This window comes from Protopterus annectens, chromosome 1.part0, assembly GCF_019279795.1.
Source record: "Protopterus annectens isolate FY-2018-M chromosome 1.part0, PAN1.0, whole genome shotgun sequence".
NCBI lineage: Eukaryota > Metazoa > Chordata > Ceratodontiformes > Protopteridae > Protopterus > Protopterus annectens.
Window position 1 is genome coordinate 1,521,256,693 of NC_056725.1, and position 19,012 is coordinate 1,521,275,704.

At 36.0% G+C, this 19,012-nt stretch overlaps 1 protein-coding gene across 2 annotated transcripts in view; it reads left to right on the forward strand.

Moving 5' to 3' along the window:
• Positions 1-19,012, forward strand: part of THBS2 (thrombospondin 2) — a 534,332-nt gene that overhangs the window by 472,498 nt on the left and 42,822 nt on the right. For both annotated transcript variants that reach the window (XM_044067817.1, XM_044067825.1), the window contains exon 19: positions 1,693-1,964. In XM_044067817.1, coding sequence (XP_043923752.1) covers positions 1,693-1,964 — 272 coding nt within the window. The remainder of the gene's footprint in view (positions 1-1,692; positions 1,965-19,012) is intronic.

Here is a 19,012-nt window from a genome sequence, read left to right on the forward strand (position 1 = left end):
AACAACATAGCTGGTTGTCTAATTATTTATTAATGGATAAGCAGGTTTTTATTACTAAATGGTGACAAGCTACCAGCATCTACCTCTAATTGTCTATGCTGCTATGCTACACACTATCGTTTCTGTTTATAAGTATTTGGCTTGTTAACAAGACTGAAACAGTAATGCAATCTGGGTTGGTAGCAGTTTACTGCCTTGGGCCCGGAAAAAGGCTACAGTGTTAGAAAATATTACTAGCCCTCCTTAGAAATTAGTGTTTTTATGTTTGTGCGTGTATGTGTGTGTGTGTGTGTGTGTGTGTGTGTGTGTGTGTGTGTGTGTGTGTGTGTGTGTGTGTGTGTGTGTGTGTGTGTGTGTGTGTGTGTGTGTGTGTGAGAGCGCATGCAAATGTATTTAATTGAAAGCACAGTTACTGCTGGTAAGTGAGCACTGAAATCCAGAGGGAGTGGTGAGAAAGGAGTCTGGTGAGCTAGGTCAAGGATTATGCTTGGTGGGATGTTCACTATCAATTCAACAAAAGGTTCTGGTGAACATCTGAGAAATTACAAAACAGACCAGGATGACTATTATGCTGGGTTTGAAATTGGATATGGATGGTGCAGCCCCATACCAAAAGCAACAGTGATTATTTCCTGCATGCTCCTGTGACCAGACTGTATTTAAGTGTTTTTATTATTGGTCTTTGTTTATGTGCTGTCTTATACTTGAATCTATTCAGCAATAGTAGTGTGACTTGAGAGACTATATCCCTGGTGGATATTAGGCTTTAAGTTTAAGATGTTTTGATTTTAAAGATTAATTTAATGGTAGACAGTAGAACAGATCCAGTCATGGTAGCTCCTGTCCACTGTTTAATTTTTCTACTATGATCCAGTGAGTGGTATTATAAGTAAATATAATAAAGTGAACTTCAGTTGTCATTTTTTCATGGCTGAACATATTGATAGTGAAATAAATCACAGACACACACACACACGCACACACACACATACGCACATGCAAACACACACACACACACACACACACACACACACACACACACACACACACACACACACACTCTCTTTTTGCTATATGTGTGTCCCATGCATGCATGACAGCAGATTCTCCGACTGTTTTAATAATACAGCTTATTATGGTTGCCATGAAGACTGGCAGTCTGATGCAGGACTCTAGCAATGGGAAGTATAAGTGTTATCCCAGGCAATCACAGTCATTTAAGTGCATGGCTTATAGATTGCACACTACTACCAACATAACTTGCAGTGACCTGAGAATGAGTATGCATTTAGGAGCTCTGCATGCAGTTGCAACCAGTCCTGCCTTTTTTAGTTACTTTAAAGAACCAAGATCATAACCATGGGTGAATTGCATGCAAACTAAACATCTCTTCCACATTGTAGGATAAAAAAAAAAACAGTATGTTTAGGGAAACAGTTTGCAGCTTCCTTTCTTGCTTCCTTTTAAAGATTCTGCAGTTCAGTCATGTTACAGAAGTCAGGTTGCTAACAGGAAACAAAGACATCATCATGCCCCTCTCCCAAAAGGGTAAAAACTGGGACTTAAATACTGACCTACTAATCCAGAGTTTAGTAACCTTAACTTCACCAGTCAAAGCACTTATTTTCTGTAGAAAAGAAAATAATACGTATTGTCTATGTACTAAACAATACTTTTTTAAACATATGACAGGTTATGATGAATTCAGCTCTGTGGACTTCAGTGGAACTTTCTATGTCAACACAGACCGTGATGATGACTATGCTGGTTTTGTGTTTGGCTATCAGTCCAGCAGTCGATTTTATGTCGTTATGTGGAAACAAATCAGTCAGACATACTGGGAGGAGAGACCTTCAAAAGCATATGGTTCCTCTGGAGTGTCTTTAAAAGTGGTTAATTCAACAACAGGTTCTGGTGAACATCTAAGAAATGCCCTATGGCACACAGGCAACACAGGTGGTCAGGTAAGAAAATTAATGATAAATTCTCAATACAAAAAAAAAAAAAAACATGTTTTCAGAAATCTTGTTCATTTTTTGGCATGTCTTTGAAGTAGTATAATGGCAAGCACGTTGAATGCATTTGATAAGTTGATTTGCCTTAAGATAAAATATTCCTGTATGATAATTTTAAAATAAAGTAATTGTGCTGTCCCTTTGTGGCAGCTGGATAACTGACGTATGTTTTTATAGTTTTTTTTACATATACCTTTATCCATTACATTCTTAATGGGAACAAAATTAATTTTCCATTCCAATCTTAAATCTTACCCTCCTTCTTCACTTTTTGCTTTGTAACATTCTGCACTAATTTTACAAAAACATCACATGCGTATGCACACACACACACACACACACATTTTTATATATATATATATATATATATATATATATATATATATATATATATATATATATATATATATATATATATATATATATATATATATATATATACACACACACACACACACACACACACACACACATTCACTCATGCATATACATGCACACATACACACACAAACAAGCAAACTTGCACACAATGTTCCAAGTATCTCTATATTACAAAGCTGCTGAGTGTGATTGACACTATTCCACCTTTATGAAGCAGAAGTCCCTAGAGGAGTGATTGGAATGACTGGAATATGTGGGATTTGTAACATGTTTGCTGTGCATTTAGTTGAAAATATCAACATTTGAGTGGGTAATCTCTGCAAGATATTTAAGACAGCTTCTGGAGGGGAAATCTTTAAATAAAATGAAATTACCTCTGGGGCCCAATGAAAAAACAATGGCAGAGCGCCTAGAAAGCCAGGAAGCTAATCAGTGGTTGTGCCTCTACGAAATTCACATTTCAGCATATATTTTACAGTTAGTATTTTACCCTAGTTCAGCTGATGAATAATATTCCAGGATACCCAGATAATTATGCAGGCAGGGCAAGGCTATACATTATGATATTTTTGCAATCCCTGGTAATTGTTATGCAATCTTTATTCAGAGCTGACAGTAGTGCCAGTCACACTGTCTCTTCGTGTTTGTTATGTGGGGTATCCTTTAGGCATTTTAAGTTTTACAAAAAGGTTTGTTTGCAGTTTATTCTTTTGCTGGCTCATGCTCGTAAAATACTGATTATGTTAAGCTGGACTCTGCAGCTGAGATGTGAGTAGCTATGGGCACAGCTAGCAATTTTCCTGGGAAAGCTAAATTGATCTCTAAGTTCCAGTGCAGGCCCCTCCCTCATGAGGTATGGCCAGGTAAGAGAATATGGTAGGTGATCAGAGATTAGTCATAAAGATGAAAAGTTTTGTTTTAGGCCTTCATGCAGTATATTTTACATTTTACAAAACTGATGTTCAGAGATGGGATAAAGCTGATCCAAATGGTTTAGTCATCTTCCTATGCTGCATAATTTTTTGTAGGTGACTGTATATTGTAAAATCAAACTAGAGATTTTGCTTTTTCTTATTGTGTTATTGTCTTTTGTATAACCAATATGGGTCATAACTCTTAATGGCTGGGATTGATAGATATGGTCTGTGGTTGCGCAGGGTTGACATGCAGTACAGATTCCATACCAGAACCCTGCTGAATTAACTAATGGACCTGCATACATGGAGCATAATCATACCCAACTGCATACTTAGATGTGCCCATATACACACCTGGTACACAAATGGGGATCCACAGTGTATGCAGTTTATAGACATGTGAATGGCAAGCTACACTGCAGAGTATGGTTAGGGATTTGGATGTAAATAAACAAACAACATAGCCTAGCACTCAGTGACCAAGTAAAGGAAATGGGTTGTTCAGTAAAACACAACAGAGCAACTATATCACTACTACTTCAACAGTAAACACACATACAAGGGAATTTTAAAATGGAGATAGGTTCATAGGTTCATAGGTTGGTACTAGGCTATCGGCCATAGGGCCTATACAAGCCTAGCCATAACAATTTCCTGGCTATTTCTTCCCACACTATTTACTTCCCTGAACCCCTATCTAGTAGGGCGACTGACGTGATCCCCGGGGTGAATTTCCTTTCTCCCATCCAATCATCAAGGTTCCTTCTGAAGAGGGCCAAAGAGGTGCTCTGCTTGACATGTATGGGCAGTCTATTCCAGAGTCTGGGAAATCTGTGGGTCAGGAACCTATCACTCCAGCATGTTTTGTTTATTGTGATGGCAAGGTTTGGATCCCTGGAGCATGTGGCTCTGAGGGATTGGGATTTCTTTAAGTGTAGTATGTCCAACAGCTCTAGGTTTGACATGGCCTTGTATGTTAAGCAGAGATCACCACAGAGTAGACGATATGCGACAGAGTATAGCTGGAGTTTTTTAAGGGGGCCAGCACAGGGCATCTGCTTTAGGCCTGTGATTCTTTTAGTGAGGTATTTCTGCAGCCTTTCCAGTTGTTGCAGATGTCTTGAGAGGTACATACCAAATGGGACGTTGTATTCTACAATGGGTCTAATGAGGGATGAGTACAGTGGGACAATGACCTCCTTTTTTCTGGACAGAAAGCCCTTAGTGATGAGGTGTGCCACAGAGAAGGATTTCCTGACTGTTGTGGTGATGTGGTTATTGAAGGTGAGACCACTGTCCACCTGTGTCCCTAAGTCTCTTATCACACTTTCGGTGTTTAGTGTACTGCCACCTATGTGCTAATTCACGGGTACATGTTTTTTCCCAAAGTGGATAACTGTACATTTCTTGGCATTGAGCTTGAGCCCATGGCTCTGGCACTAAGCATCTGTTTCTGTAAGGCACTTTTGTAGAGTATCCACATCATTTGGGGATTCAATAATGGCTCCCAGTTTGCAGTCATCTGTGAACTTTGTTAGCCAGAGTTCCTTAGTGTTGGCCTGTACTTCAGAGAAGTAGATGCCAAACAAGAGAGGTCCCAGGACCGAACCTTGAGGTACTCCACTTGTCACTTGTCTGGAGCTGGATTTGGAGTCAGCTACTTTTACAGTGTGGGTTCTGTTAGTAAGCCAGTTGGCAACCCATTGAGTGACATAGGGATTAATGCCCAGCTTAGTTAGTTTATCTATGATTCCAGAGTGGGGGGTGGTGTCAAAGGCCTTGGCAAGGTCCAGATAGGCTGTGTGGACTGCCTTACCCTCATCCACAGCTCTGGAGACTGATTTGAAGATGTCAATCAGGTTCAGGAGACAAGATCAGCCCTTCATGAACCCAAACTGAGTGGGGTCCAGTGTTTTAAGGTTGCCACTAGGTGCATCCTAGTGAGCAGTGCATTGCACATAGACACACTGACATAACCACATTAAACCTGCTGTCATCAGTGACTCATTCATGATGCAGTCAGTGGAGACTCTCAGTCAAATGGATCCCCTCATCACCATATATGCAAATGCTGTCTGTGTCCTCCATAATCATGGACAGTGAGCTTAAAGGTATTATGAATCTCAATCTTGCCCATGACTGTAGAGGACTGTGTACAACAGTATACTACAGTATTCAATAGGTGTGTTGCTAAATGCATGTGTTTAGTGTCCTACTGTATGTTTGCCTTACAGAGGGTTGGCATGAAGTCTCTCTTCACCAATTCCAGATATCTCTTACAAAACAACAGGTTCTCACTCTCACAGTGCTGTATGTGTATCTGGTAACAGGAATGTACATATAACCATCCTCCACTTTATGTGCTGAAGAAATAATTTTATCCTGCCACAGCTTAGCATGAAATGGAAGTAGACATGTCTACTGAAAACTGTTATAACTGCCATGCAACACTAGATGTGAGAAGGCTACTGCACTTATTTATGCATATGTATGGAAACAGTGATATTACAATAAACATGTCTGTGATTTTTTTTTGTTTGTTTCTGTATCTGAGGGGATTTCCAAGATAGCTGCAAAGTGATTAGCAGTGTAATTTCAGCTCTCCTAGTGTGAAAAAAAGAAACTGAGAGCTAAGGGCTAGTAATTCTGTCAGTTTTAGTAAAAGTCAGTCACTGGCTAGTAGGTACACTGCCTGGATGCCAGCAAAGAAGAAATTAAAAGAGCCTAAAAAAATAACTAGAAAATATGAAGAGAAATACTGACTGTGAAGAATACTACAGCTTTTCAGCAAAAAGCAGTTCCATCTCCAGCTTAGGTTCAATAGAGGGCTTCCATTAATTTAGAGGAAAAATAAATCAAATGTGTTCACAGCTGATTAAAATAAATGAAGCACTGAAGGAGTATAAAAACTAAAATAACTAAAGGAAGGGAAAAATGGAAGAAGCTTTAAACAGCAATTCAGATGAATTCAGATTCAGATGAATGAATAAAACTGTAAAAAATCAGAGGTCAAAATGAAGAAAAGGCTGATTGACTGTGAGACTGCTCAAGAAGAGCTGTTTCAAGAAATGTTAAACTTAGAGAACACAACATGCAGAGAAAACCAGAGATATTCTGCTATACTAGGGAAACCAGAAGGAACAGATTGTATTAATTTTATGAAAGCACAAATAAGTAGCTGAACTGGTATTCCACATCAGAATTTAACTGAAAGGGCACAACATGCATATGTTCCAAACTTGGCCATGAAAAAGCAGCCAAGACCTGTAATACAAAAGATGCAATCATACCAGCGGAAAGAGTTGATCTTGACAAAACTATGACAAAAGGGCAAAGTACTAAAAATTAAAGCCAGTAGAGTGCTTGTAGAAGTGAAGCAACTTTATCCCAACAATCAGGGAATGTTGAGAGGCAGGTGAGAGATTCAAGCTGCTGTATCCAGCTGTTTTCAGAATACATTTTCCTAGATGATCAAAGTAATTTTTGATGCAGAACTGGCTAAGGAGAAAATACAAAAGTTTGTCCAACAAAAAGTGAGACAGCAAATAGAAGAGGACTCTGCTCCTCATTCTTTTGATAATAATGCAAATAGAGTGACGTAGCCAGTGAAACTTTTTCCAGTGTTCCAAAGGAAATTGATTTTGTGACAAAAAAAGGCACAGGAGTTGACTAGAAGAATAAGAAGTACCTTGGATTTGAACCAGGATCTGGATTTGTGAGATGGAGATGAACAGGAAGAAGACCAGTAACACTGAAGTTAGTAAACAAATGTGAGAATGTAAATTGCATTTGTAAAATATGGCTTTAAAAGAGAAAGTGGCTGACAAAGATTGGACTTTTGTTTCGTTTGTTAAACTTGTACTGGGACTGAAACCATATAACCCACTTCATGTCATTAATGTTTGGAAGGACACTAAAATGGAAAAAAAAGAAAGTAGCTGTAAGCAATACAATTTTTGTTTTTAATATTTGTACAAAACATTTCATGATATAAATTGCATGTCATATAGTAAAGTATTTTCTTTGATTGTTGCATGTAATAAATATACTCAAGAAAATGAGTATTTTTGTTTCTTTTTAGTTTTAATAAATGTAGAAATTATACTGCAAAAAGAGAAAAAATGATTTTTCAAAAGCATGTTTAAGTAAATAGAATGTAATCTTGGGCTGTTGGGGTGGAGGATGGTATGTAAAAGTGCACTGATTATAATATATTTACAGTTGAGATGTTTAATTTTACTTCACAATAGGTAAACATCTGGAGTAATGCTCTTGCCTTAATCTAATAACACTTTTTTTTTTTTTTTTTGTGTGTGTGTGTGCGTAAGCAAGTGGGCTTTAAAAAGTAGAGAACACTGTGAATGTAATGAAACATTTTGCTTAATAAAATAAATGTTCAGTGAGTTGAACAGTCCACAGGTGAGGACAGTTGTACATTATTTTCTTATGTTTCCATGGAAACTGACTACAGGTGAAGGCAACAAATCTCATGAGTTCTGGACATTGGTTGTAACAGAAATGCAAAATTAAAAGGTACAGAGGCAATCAGCTTAGTTAAAAATACAGTTTGAAATTGTTGGAAATGAATAAAAGATAGCAGCATTCATGGTACCTAAATATGTCAATGCATTTAGTAGAACAGTGTATAATTTAGTTTTATTTAACTATAACCAATGCACTTTTTTTCTTAAGGCTAAAAGTTAATGTTTTCTGAAAGCATATAATCTGTTTTTCACATCAGGGAGGGGAGAGATAACACAAGGACATACAGAAATTAGTGTAAGTAGGAGCACAGGCTGCAACATGCACTTTAGCATGGATAACCTTAATTTTAGGTTAGATAATGCATGTGGGTGCAGCTGTTGATTTGGGATAGTTATTCCTATCAGAAGAGTTACACATCATTATTTGAAGATGTACATAGTGTTGTTTCTTTACTTTAAGTTAATAGGACATGGGGATGTTCTGGGGTATTTTTTTTTTTAGTTTGGGGATTTTCATTAAAACAGAAAGTCTTGTAAATGTGACATAGGATCTGACAGAGATGACAAGAAGTAACTGTATGAAGGATCAATCTACCAAACATTAGTGGGTGCACGTAATACAAAATCTGGAAATAGACTTTTGAAAAAGCTTTATATACAATAAGTGTGAATAATAACTTCTTATCATTATGGCTACACTGTCCATATTACCTTGGAATATGAATGGCCTGACAAAGTAAGAGCATTGAATTATATTAAGAAATGTGAAGTACAAATAGCAATGCTACAGGAGACACATTTGGAAAGAAGTGAGCATGTGAAATTGATGAAGAAAGGATTTAGCAGAATATCAGGGGCAAAGGAAAATGAGAGTACTTATACTAATTGCTAGAAGAGCTCCAATAGAGATAGAAAAGGGGAAAGGATAATAATGGTGCAATTTGTTGTAGAAAGGGGCTACTGGCAAGGGAGAAGGATTGTGCTGGCATGTATATAAATATATATATATATATATATATATATATATATATATATATATATATATATTCCCCCTAAAACTGCCATTATGGAGCTTAAGAAAAATTTGGGAGAAATAATTTGCTTTAGCAGGTGAATATTACTTACAATTTGGGACTAAAACTTGATTTACAACAGTGAAGATTTATTTTGGGGACTTAGGAAAATATAACAAAAGAGAATATATTTCTGAAGAAATTTATGAAAAATATTTGGTATGGAAGACATGAATTCAGCAGAAGGAACTCATAGAGAATTTATATAATACACCCTAAGGTATAATAACTAGGCTAGACCAGACAGAAATTATATTTCACAGGAACATTTGCATTTGATTGAAAACTTTGACACACATCTAATAAATATTTCAAATCATGAGGCAGTAGCAACTAAGATAAAAATACAGGGTAATGAATTAAAAATGAGACACTGGTATTTCCCACCTAGATTTTAAAAAGAGAGGAATTTAAAGAATGGGTAGTTGAAATTATTCGAAAGTTATTAAGCAAGACAGAAATTTCTTTGGCGGTTATAGCTAGTGAGTGGGATAAAATGAAAGCGGGGATTAAAAATAGGTCAGAAATAAAAGAAAAAGAGATATGGTTAAGAAGTAACAATAATTATTTAGAGGGGCTGACAAGGGTTAAAGTATTGCACAATAAGGGGAATCTCATAGAAAAAGAAGAGGCACAACTAAAGGCTGCTAAAGAGAAAGTAAGAGAGTATCTGGAAAATATGCATGAGTTTAGAAAGATTGCTATTTAGCAACTGTTTTTTTTTGATAACTCCAGATTGCAAACACTTTTACCACAGAAAATGAGTTAAGCAATAGAAAGTAGAAAAGAGTGTTGCCTAATGTATGTATGTAGTCTATAGCAAGAAAAATAACCAGAGATCACAAAAGAGGTATTAGAGATATTTCAGAAAATGTGTATAAAGTAGAGAAATGTGGAAATCAAGAAAGAACACAGAAGAAAATATTTATGGAAGACTTAGGTATGCCAAGATTAGAGGTAGATGAAGTTCAGCAATTAACAGTTAACTCATTTAAGCCTGTAGCATGTGTTTGTATTTTTCCAGTTATAACTCCTTATGGTGTTAAGACTTTTTTTTGGCTTTATCATCTTTAACTAAGTGAGTCCCAGATTAATAATAGGCAGAATTATAAAGTCCAAGATGTAGTTAGCAAAATGATACTAAGCTTGTTAATCTCAGATGTTCTGCCATGGATAATTTAATAACTGATTTCCCGTTATAGTTCATATTTTCATATTTGCATTCATATTTTCATAACTGACAGACCTACTGACAGACCTACTTGTTATTGAGGAGCATAGTGTGAAATACCCTGGTGTGAGAATCAAAAGTACATTGTCATTGTGCAATTACAGTACACTGTACTGGAGATATTGGTAGTTATTTGCTACTATTTATGAAAATATTAAATATTTCCATATGTACTTAATATTTCTAAAACTGGGTGACTTACAAACTATTGCACGGCATAAGATGAAACCTTAGATTATGCTGAAGAAAACTGTTATTGATATTTGCTTTATAATTTGCATATCTTGAGAGATATTTATGGTCATTTATATAATTATTTATACAAATAAATATAATTCTTGACATTTCTGTAAATATCTTAGTAAGCATGCACATAGAAAGTATGTAAACATTTCTGTCTGGCTAACAAAAATCTAGTTTGTACAGTTTTCAAGATATGACAATTTGCTAGTGAAACATTGGATAAAAATGTCATTCTGGTTTTGTATTCATTGTAATATATTAAAGCACAATGCTAAGAAGATTTTTTACTGATAGCATTGTTGTTTGTACCATCTAATTGCTTTTATGGTTCATAAAATATTTGCATTTCTTTGTGCTAAGTTTTTAAGTTGATTTCCCAGAAAATGTTTTCGAATGTAAATTTTTTTTTTTTGTAAAAGTATATACAGAGGAGTAAATAGCAGCTTTTAGAATTCAACCCTTTCTAAAAAGCCATAAATTAAGCCAAGGCCCTGATAGAATGACCCCTGACCTTGTCTGGAATAGATTTGACATGGTGAGTATAACAAAAGCCTTAGACAACCATTTGGAAATTGTCTGTTTTGATACAAGTCATCCCTTCTTTTTACTTTTACAAGAAATAAACAATTGATATGAGGATCTGATAGTACCTGAGTTGATTGTGGACATCTAAGGTGTGGTGTATCCTTTCTCCTTCACTTTTAGTTTGATGAAAGAAAACAGAGACATGGATAGTTTGGCTTAAAATAAACTTGGATACCACTTTAGGCATAAAAGAAGGATTAGTTCTCAAAGAAATCTTATCCCTGTGTAAATGAGGTAAGGTTCTCTTCTTGCAGAGGTCAGAGCAATTAGTATAACTGCTTTCCAATGTTAAGAACCTCAAGTCAGCCAGATTAGCTTATTCAAATGGAGAACAAAATTAAGATCCCAAGGACGGGTCACTGGTTTACTTGGTGAATTCTTATGCAAAATCTCTTAAAATGACATTTTGACATAAGACTGCATTTAAAGGGGAAGATCTATGGGTATACATGGTAAACAGCTGATAAATGAACCTTCATAGAGGAATAAGGAAGCCCATAGGATGGTAACTCACACAGAAATTGTAAAACCAGAAAACAACTAGCCCTGAATGGGTGCTGGTTATGTTGCCGGCACCAACTAGAAAACCTTTTCCATTTGCTAATATATAATTTTCTATTAGCAGACATTCTTGCCTCTATTATACCTGCTGCACATCCTCAGAAACAGGTGCCTACAAGGAATTAAGACCCTATCATCCAGGCAATCAATTGAAGATGATTGATGTCAGGGTATATCAAACACTCCTGTTCCTGTGTGAGTAGATTCATTTTGTGAGGAAGCTTGTGGTAATTCCCCCTGCCCATTTCCAAACAAATGGGAAACTGTAGTTGCCTGTGCCAGAAAGGAGTCATCATATTGATCTTGGGAGATTCTTTCTGAATCTTTGAAAGTACCCTGGATATTAATGGAAAGGGTGGAAAGGCATACAGGAATGTTCCTGTCCAAAGAAAATAAAAGACATCTATCTTCCAGGCCTTGTTGCATGGAGCCCTGGAACACAGTTTTCCAGTTGATTTTTCAGAGAAAAGGCAAAGAGGTCTACTTGAACTCCCCACAGATGGATCAGTTCTTGGAAGACCCTCTGATCTAGATAACAATCATGAGAGTCTTCCCTTTCTGACTTGTTGGACTGTCCCTGGTTCAGGTTGATTCGATTGCTCTTTTTGGAACCCCTCTTCATCATTTCTTCTTAAATTTCAGTTTACCTGCAATTTGTTGAGACTGTTTATTTTGTTTTTTTGCCAGATTTGATGAGGGGATTAGACAATCCTTTATTTGGAAAAGGAAGGCTGAAAAATCGTAGAGATTCCCTGTATTAGCTTACCCCTTTCACCACACTTTTTGATTACCTCTGCAGCTAAGGGACCAAAAACTAAATCTGGGAGGTTCTGTAAATGCAGCCATGCAAACCTGCTCAAAACAGTAACAGTGTCCATAGCCTTGGAAGAAGTATCAACAGAGTAGTACATACACTGTAAACAATGAGTAGTGACCTATGCAATAGGCAAAACTAAATTATTTAAAGCAGATTTTTCCTCACAGGAAGAAACTGCAGATAAAACAATCCTCATACATTCACAATTAGTCAGAACAAAGTTTAACATATGACCTTGGCAATTCAAACTTCTGAAATTCTGAAAAACCTGCAGAAGTATACACTGTTTCCCATACTTATCAATAATTTCCCCATCCTTAATAGAAATTTCCCAATCCTTAATAGAATAGAAAGAGTAGAAATGGGATTAACTAAGTCTTTAGAAGCAGAGTTATAAACTAAAGCTGCTGGGCCAGGTTTGGGAATAATGTATAAAAACTAAGACTGATAAACTTTCTACATCCAACCTGCCTTTTTATGGGTAGCTGTTCAACTATCAGTAAAACTGCAAGGAGAACATACATTTCCTCTAAAGCAGACAGAACTGGAGGAATGGGTGCAGGTTCTGGAAGTTTCTTCCTGTAACAACTCATAGTAATTTCGTAGGGACTGAGAAACGTCACTGTTCTCACATTGAAAATACTGGAATATTATAGCAATAGTCTCAGAGAAAAAGAAAGAGAAACCCACACAGGAAGAATGAGAAACTGAGTTATCCTCTGAGTCTATATCAGAAATCTGAGGAGAGAGACCCTGTATCTATACCGTCATCTTCCTTTTCAGATTCAGAATCTTGAATCTTTTCAGGAATAGAGGTATTCCATTTTCTTTACCAGAAACTACTTTTCAAGAAGGATCAATAGTTTGAATTAAACCCTGTCCCAGTAAACTACTCATGTGTAAGGAAATTTGAGGAGGAGCAGATACATACTTAGTTTTCTGTTTCTTTTTGACTGGAAAATTTGGGTCAACCATGTTACTAATGGCAGATCAGTTCCCCAGGGATGGGCACAGTATTCTCTCACAACAGAGAAACCTTCCCTGTTCCCTCACCAAGGACTGACAAGAGTTGCTCTCCCTTACTGACAAAGGGGACCCGAACAGCCTCAAGGGACATGGCTACCCCCAGTCCATAGTGGCTCTAGGTGCTATACCAGAGGGATCCGGGGTTAAATATCAGTGGCCTGAGGTATTAAAAATGGCCACAGCAGAGTCACCCATCTGTAACTGTGGCAAATTGCTTGCCTGCTGTGGTGGCAAAGGCTGTTTGCTTAACTTTTTCATTTTGTTGATGGAAACAGGCTTGACTGTGGGACTGGTATCTGATTCCATGGTGAAGCCAAAGATGATGTCTCTTTTCTGGAGAAGATAAGCAGCAAATGCAAGTAAAACCTTAAAGTCTTTAAAAATCACTTTTTTCATAGAAAATCACTGAAAAAAGGATGTTAAGACACTTTGTTCATTTAGTAAACAACATTTAAATTCATTGGAAAAAAAGGTGCTCCCATTTAAAAGTAACATAACAGTCTTGTAACAGTCCATCAAAACAAAAAACTTTTAGCTTTATAATAACTTTTCTGAGGAAGAAGGTGATAGACACAAACGCATATTAAAAAATAGAAGTTCTTTCCCCAAAAGCAACTTTTCTCCCCAGCAAAGGGACAGTTCAATCTGACTGTTGATCCTCAAAAGCCTTAGAGGAGTGTACATTTTTGGCAGCAGTAAAACTCTAAAGGGCATGGTGCCCAAACTTGTCTTTTAGTGACCTCAGCTTGTGTTGCCTGACAGTTTGGGCAAATGGAAGGTGCACTGAAGCTTCAGAAGCTAGCCTATATAACTAAGGACAGTGCAGCAGTGACCAATATGATGAACATCATGGCTTCTTAAGGCACGAAGGGGTTATATGATGGGTGTTTAAAATAGAAATAAAAGAAATGTTAATATCAATGTCTAAAAAAACATATGACATTCATGGGCAAGTAGACAGCAACAGGAAAAAAAACATTAAATGCAGCAGTATAGTATGAAAAACAGATAAGACAAAAAATGAGTAATTTACCAATGGGTAATATAAACAGCTAAATAAAGCACAATATGCAGGACTACGATCAGGCCTCCAATCATAACTAGGATATTATTTGTTTGAGACACGGACGCCAAGAAAGTCCCCTCAAGAGCAAAGAACAAATAACATCCCAGGTAATTACTGGATAGCCCTGATCATAATTCTTTGTATTTCATAGAGTTTTACCTGCTTCCATGTACTACAAAAGTTAGACAAAAAATTGTTTTATCTGTAAGTGTTTTGCAGCTTGGAAAGATGTAACAAACAAATCTCTTCTGCACAGACAACAGCCACCAAAAAGGAACAGTAGGAAGACTGTGAATAATTTATTCAGGCTTTAAAAACACAGCAGAATGAAGTGCTTAATTGCTTCCTACTGCTCTTCTGCAGTGCCAGCTAAGCATGTTTAATGCCCTAGCATAGTATTTAACAGTGCTCAGGGGTGCTTAACAAAAGCTTGTTAAGCAGCTTTCTGATGTCTGAAAGGTGCTTGGTTTCAGACAGAACCACCTAATTCATGAAGACTATCAAAATCTACATAAATATGCATATAAAATGATAGAATACCCCTCATGTAATGAAGGAGGAAAACAAGTACTTACTATTGGTCAGGTAGTATATTATGTGGTAGAGAAGTTATCTGCTAAAGAGGGAAGATATGATACTATGGGGTCTATATTATAACTTTGAATGCTCAAAATTTCGAATGTTATAATATTGACCCATTTCAGTTGAACAATCATAACATCGAGCACTCAGAACAGCAAATTTTTTCCCAGAGAAAAATTTGCTGTTCCAAGAAACATACACACACACAACACAAGCACACCAAAACAGCTGTAATCCACAAACATACACTTAAAATCCTACATCTAACCCTACACTAAACTGTACATACACTACTATCTATCCACTTACCTTAACCCAAACCCTAACCCTAAGGTCCATAACTCTCACACACTCACCTCACCAGCACCCTAACCCTAACTCACTTAACCCACCCCTAACCCTACAGTCTGTCACTAACTCACCCCTAACCCTAAAGTCTTCACTACTGCACACTCACCTCACCCGCGCCCTAACCCTAAAGTCCCTAACTACTGCACACTCACCTTACCCCAGTCCATTCGCTCACTTACCTTAACCCAGTCCGTAACCATCACACCACACTTACCTGAACCCAATCCGTAACCTCCATTCACTCACTTCCCTAAACCCAGTCCGTAACCATCGCAGTGCTGTAAATAGCGAAGCCACGGAAAGGACCTTCAAAATCTTACCCTAGGTAAAATTTTGATGTTCCGAGGCTTCGCTATTGTCAGCTTTTGCTCTAAAGGGTTCGATATTATAACATTCGAAGTTTTAAAACTGCAATGTTATAATATAGACCCGATACTATGTTAATCACTGAATTCACCCACAAGCAGAATGCAAATAGAACTAGTAAAGTTAATGAGGGACTGGATAACTTTTCAAGCGGGGATGATAACATGGGCTGGGGATTGGAATTTTTGGTAAAAGCAGTAGCTGAAGGCCACTCAGAACAATGAAATCTGGAGGGGGTGGAGCCTAGATGGCCAACTAAGAGCAGTGAATTTTGAGAGCTCCATAAACTAGTATTATAATATAGGAAAAATCTTATTATTTTCAAGTTTAAAATGTCAGAAATCTTTAGATAAGCTAGTAAACTACATAAATATCAGTTTTGGTGGAAATATACAAACATTTTCCTGTCAAGTAACTTTGAGATATATTGATTCACTGAATATGAACAACTCAAAGAATTCTCATCCAGCTGCTGGAGATTGCCTTCAATTTCAATAAACAAGCAACTGAGACTGCCTCGTTTAAACCATTATTAAAAAGGTTTACCATCATTTACCATCACTTACCATTACCATCATTAAAAAGGTTTAAATGAGGCAGCCTCGGTTGCTTGTTTGTTGAAATTGAAGGCAATCTCCAGATAATAACCAACAGTTTAATACATAATGTGCCTTTTTACTGGTTTGTTGTATATTATTATTAATTTTATGTTTATATATTTGAGTGCTGGAATATTTGTGTTGTGTTTTGGTGAATGCAGCATTGAGAGAGGGTTCATCGTGGATGGGTGTGGTTATTGTTTTACTGTGAATATTGTTGATAGATGGAATGATATTTGCTTCATTATTGGTCAACTGTGAACCAACCATTTATGTATTTGTATTGATGGATTGGGTCTGTTATACGGCAACATTATCGCCGAAACAACAAAGAGACCTAATGTTTTTGTTTTTTTGTGAATTGGATAATGTATCGTTTTTATAGTTTTAATACATTTAATGAAGGAGTTATGTCCCAATAATATATTTAATGTAGGGATTAGAATGTGTTGATTATTGGTTAATAGCATGAATTTTATGGCACGATTCACCAATTCTTTGACCAATAGCCACTGAAATGCTAAAGAGGGGTAACTATGCTAACAGTGTCGCACCTCTGAGACAGTATTGGCTGGTTAGATTTTGTTCTTTAAAAACATTGGTCGAGTAAGAATTATACATGAAGAATGTGTTTTATCGATAATGCCTCGCTGATCTGATGTATTCGCAATATAGTCTTACATCCAAGTAATAGGATGAATGTGTAAACATGTTTTTGGGAGTTATTTTTTTATCTTAAATTCACAGCAGTTTTGGATTCTGTTCACAGTAACATTGTGAATGATGTGTCATGATTGGTGGTCTTAGCCAAATAGGCCTTTTATTGGTAGAATGCAACCCAATAGGAATATAACATTTTTGGCAATGATGGTCAATCAGTTCTTAGTAATTTATGCATTAGATGAATGACTTGTTGCGATTGGCGGTTTGAGCCAAATAGGTCTTTTTATTTGTTCAATGCGACCCAATAGGAATATAAATTTTCGGCAATGCCTGTTAGTTCATTTTAATACCTTATGTGTAAAGCTTTGTGCTGAAGAACGTTGTGATTGGATACAAGATATTTTTATAAGATCTTATTGGTGAGAACAGCTTAGTGCCATAATGACAATTTTTCTATATGTTTTATAGTTTGGTTACATACGGCAGAGTTGATATCCAGATATTTTTATTTTAATGTATAAAACATATCAAAAATCACTGAAATGCTTGTTTCTGTGAATACAATGTTATTGTATATATGATGTTTATAATTACGAATGTGCAATGACTCTTTTTAAGGATAAAATGATGGGTTAATTCTTTGACGATTCATATGTCCATTGGCCAGTAAGATTTACTGGTGATTGGACAAAGGACTGATGTGTATAGGTTTGAATATATGTTTATATGAAGGTTTTTATTGGTTATGGAAATAAGGTGTGTATAATTAATGTAATTTTATTGGTCCATTAGGGCTTTAAAAATATAGCTTGTTGGAAAATTGTTTTATCTGATGAAATTCCGTTGGTCACGGGATGAAATCCTATATGTGCAAATAAAAGGATATTCAGCAGTGAGTTGTGACTTTATTCCAGTGGATTTGGATGATTTACTTCTGGTGGAATTGTTCATGCTTGCTTTTGGATTTTTCACTGCAATCTACTTAAAGACAAAGACAAAAGGAGTAACAATTTTATGGAAAACAAATGTGATTAACCTAGAAATCATTTATAAATTTGAAGATAAAGAAGGCCTTATGGCATTAGTAATAGATAAATATAATAAAATATGGATCCTAGCAAATCTGTACTGGTTCCCAGGCATTGGAACAGAAACTGTTAAAAAACACTTGGATTTAATTTCCAATAATTATAAAGGCAACTTAATATTAGGAGGATATTTTAATTGTATGTTTGATATTTCTGAAACTATAAATAAAAGACCACTGTGTACATCTGCTGTATCAAAAGTTTTAAACAAGTGCGTAGAATCATTCCATCTTGTAGATACTTTCAAATTTAAAGGTAAATCTTTGTTGTTTATCTCATCAAGATCACAGATTTGGTACCCAAACTAGAATAGATAAAATATTTGCTGCCCATGACTTACTTTCTAAAATCATTAATTTCTCAATCACCCCCTGCCCCTTTTCAGACTACAATTCATTGATACTAAAACTTCAAAACGGGTACAAACCATTAATCTTTAACTCCAGAATTCCAGCATATATAACTAAAATTAAAGAGTTCAACCCTGGTTATTATCTGAATTACAGTTCTTCTTAGATAGTAATTACACCACAGAGATAAACAAAATAATGATATGGAACTCATTAAAAGCTTACATATATGGTAAAGTCCTAACGTGGTATAAAAAAAAATCAGAGAATGGGATTCTGAATTATTAGATCTACAATCCAAACTTTTGTCAGTAAAAACTGAAAAAAATCTAAATCATTTGGAGATGAAAAAGAAAGTACAAGTATTAAACAATAAATACAATGAAATTCTAACACATAAAACTAATTTAGAGTTAGAAAAATAAAAATTAATACCTTGGCCACTTCTCCCAAATATCTACATAATTTATCCACAAGAATCAAAATACAATCAAAAGCTAATAACATTAAAAGTATCTTCCATGAAAAGAAAGGAAAAAATGTCTCGGATATAGGTGACATTCTTGATGCCTAGAGAACTCACTATATGGAACATTTCCAAAAAGATAATATGC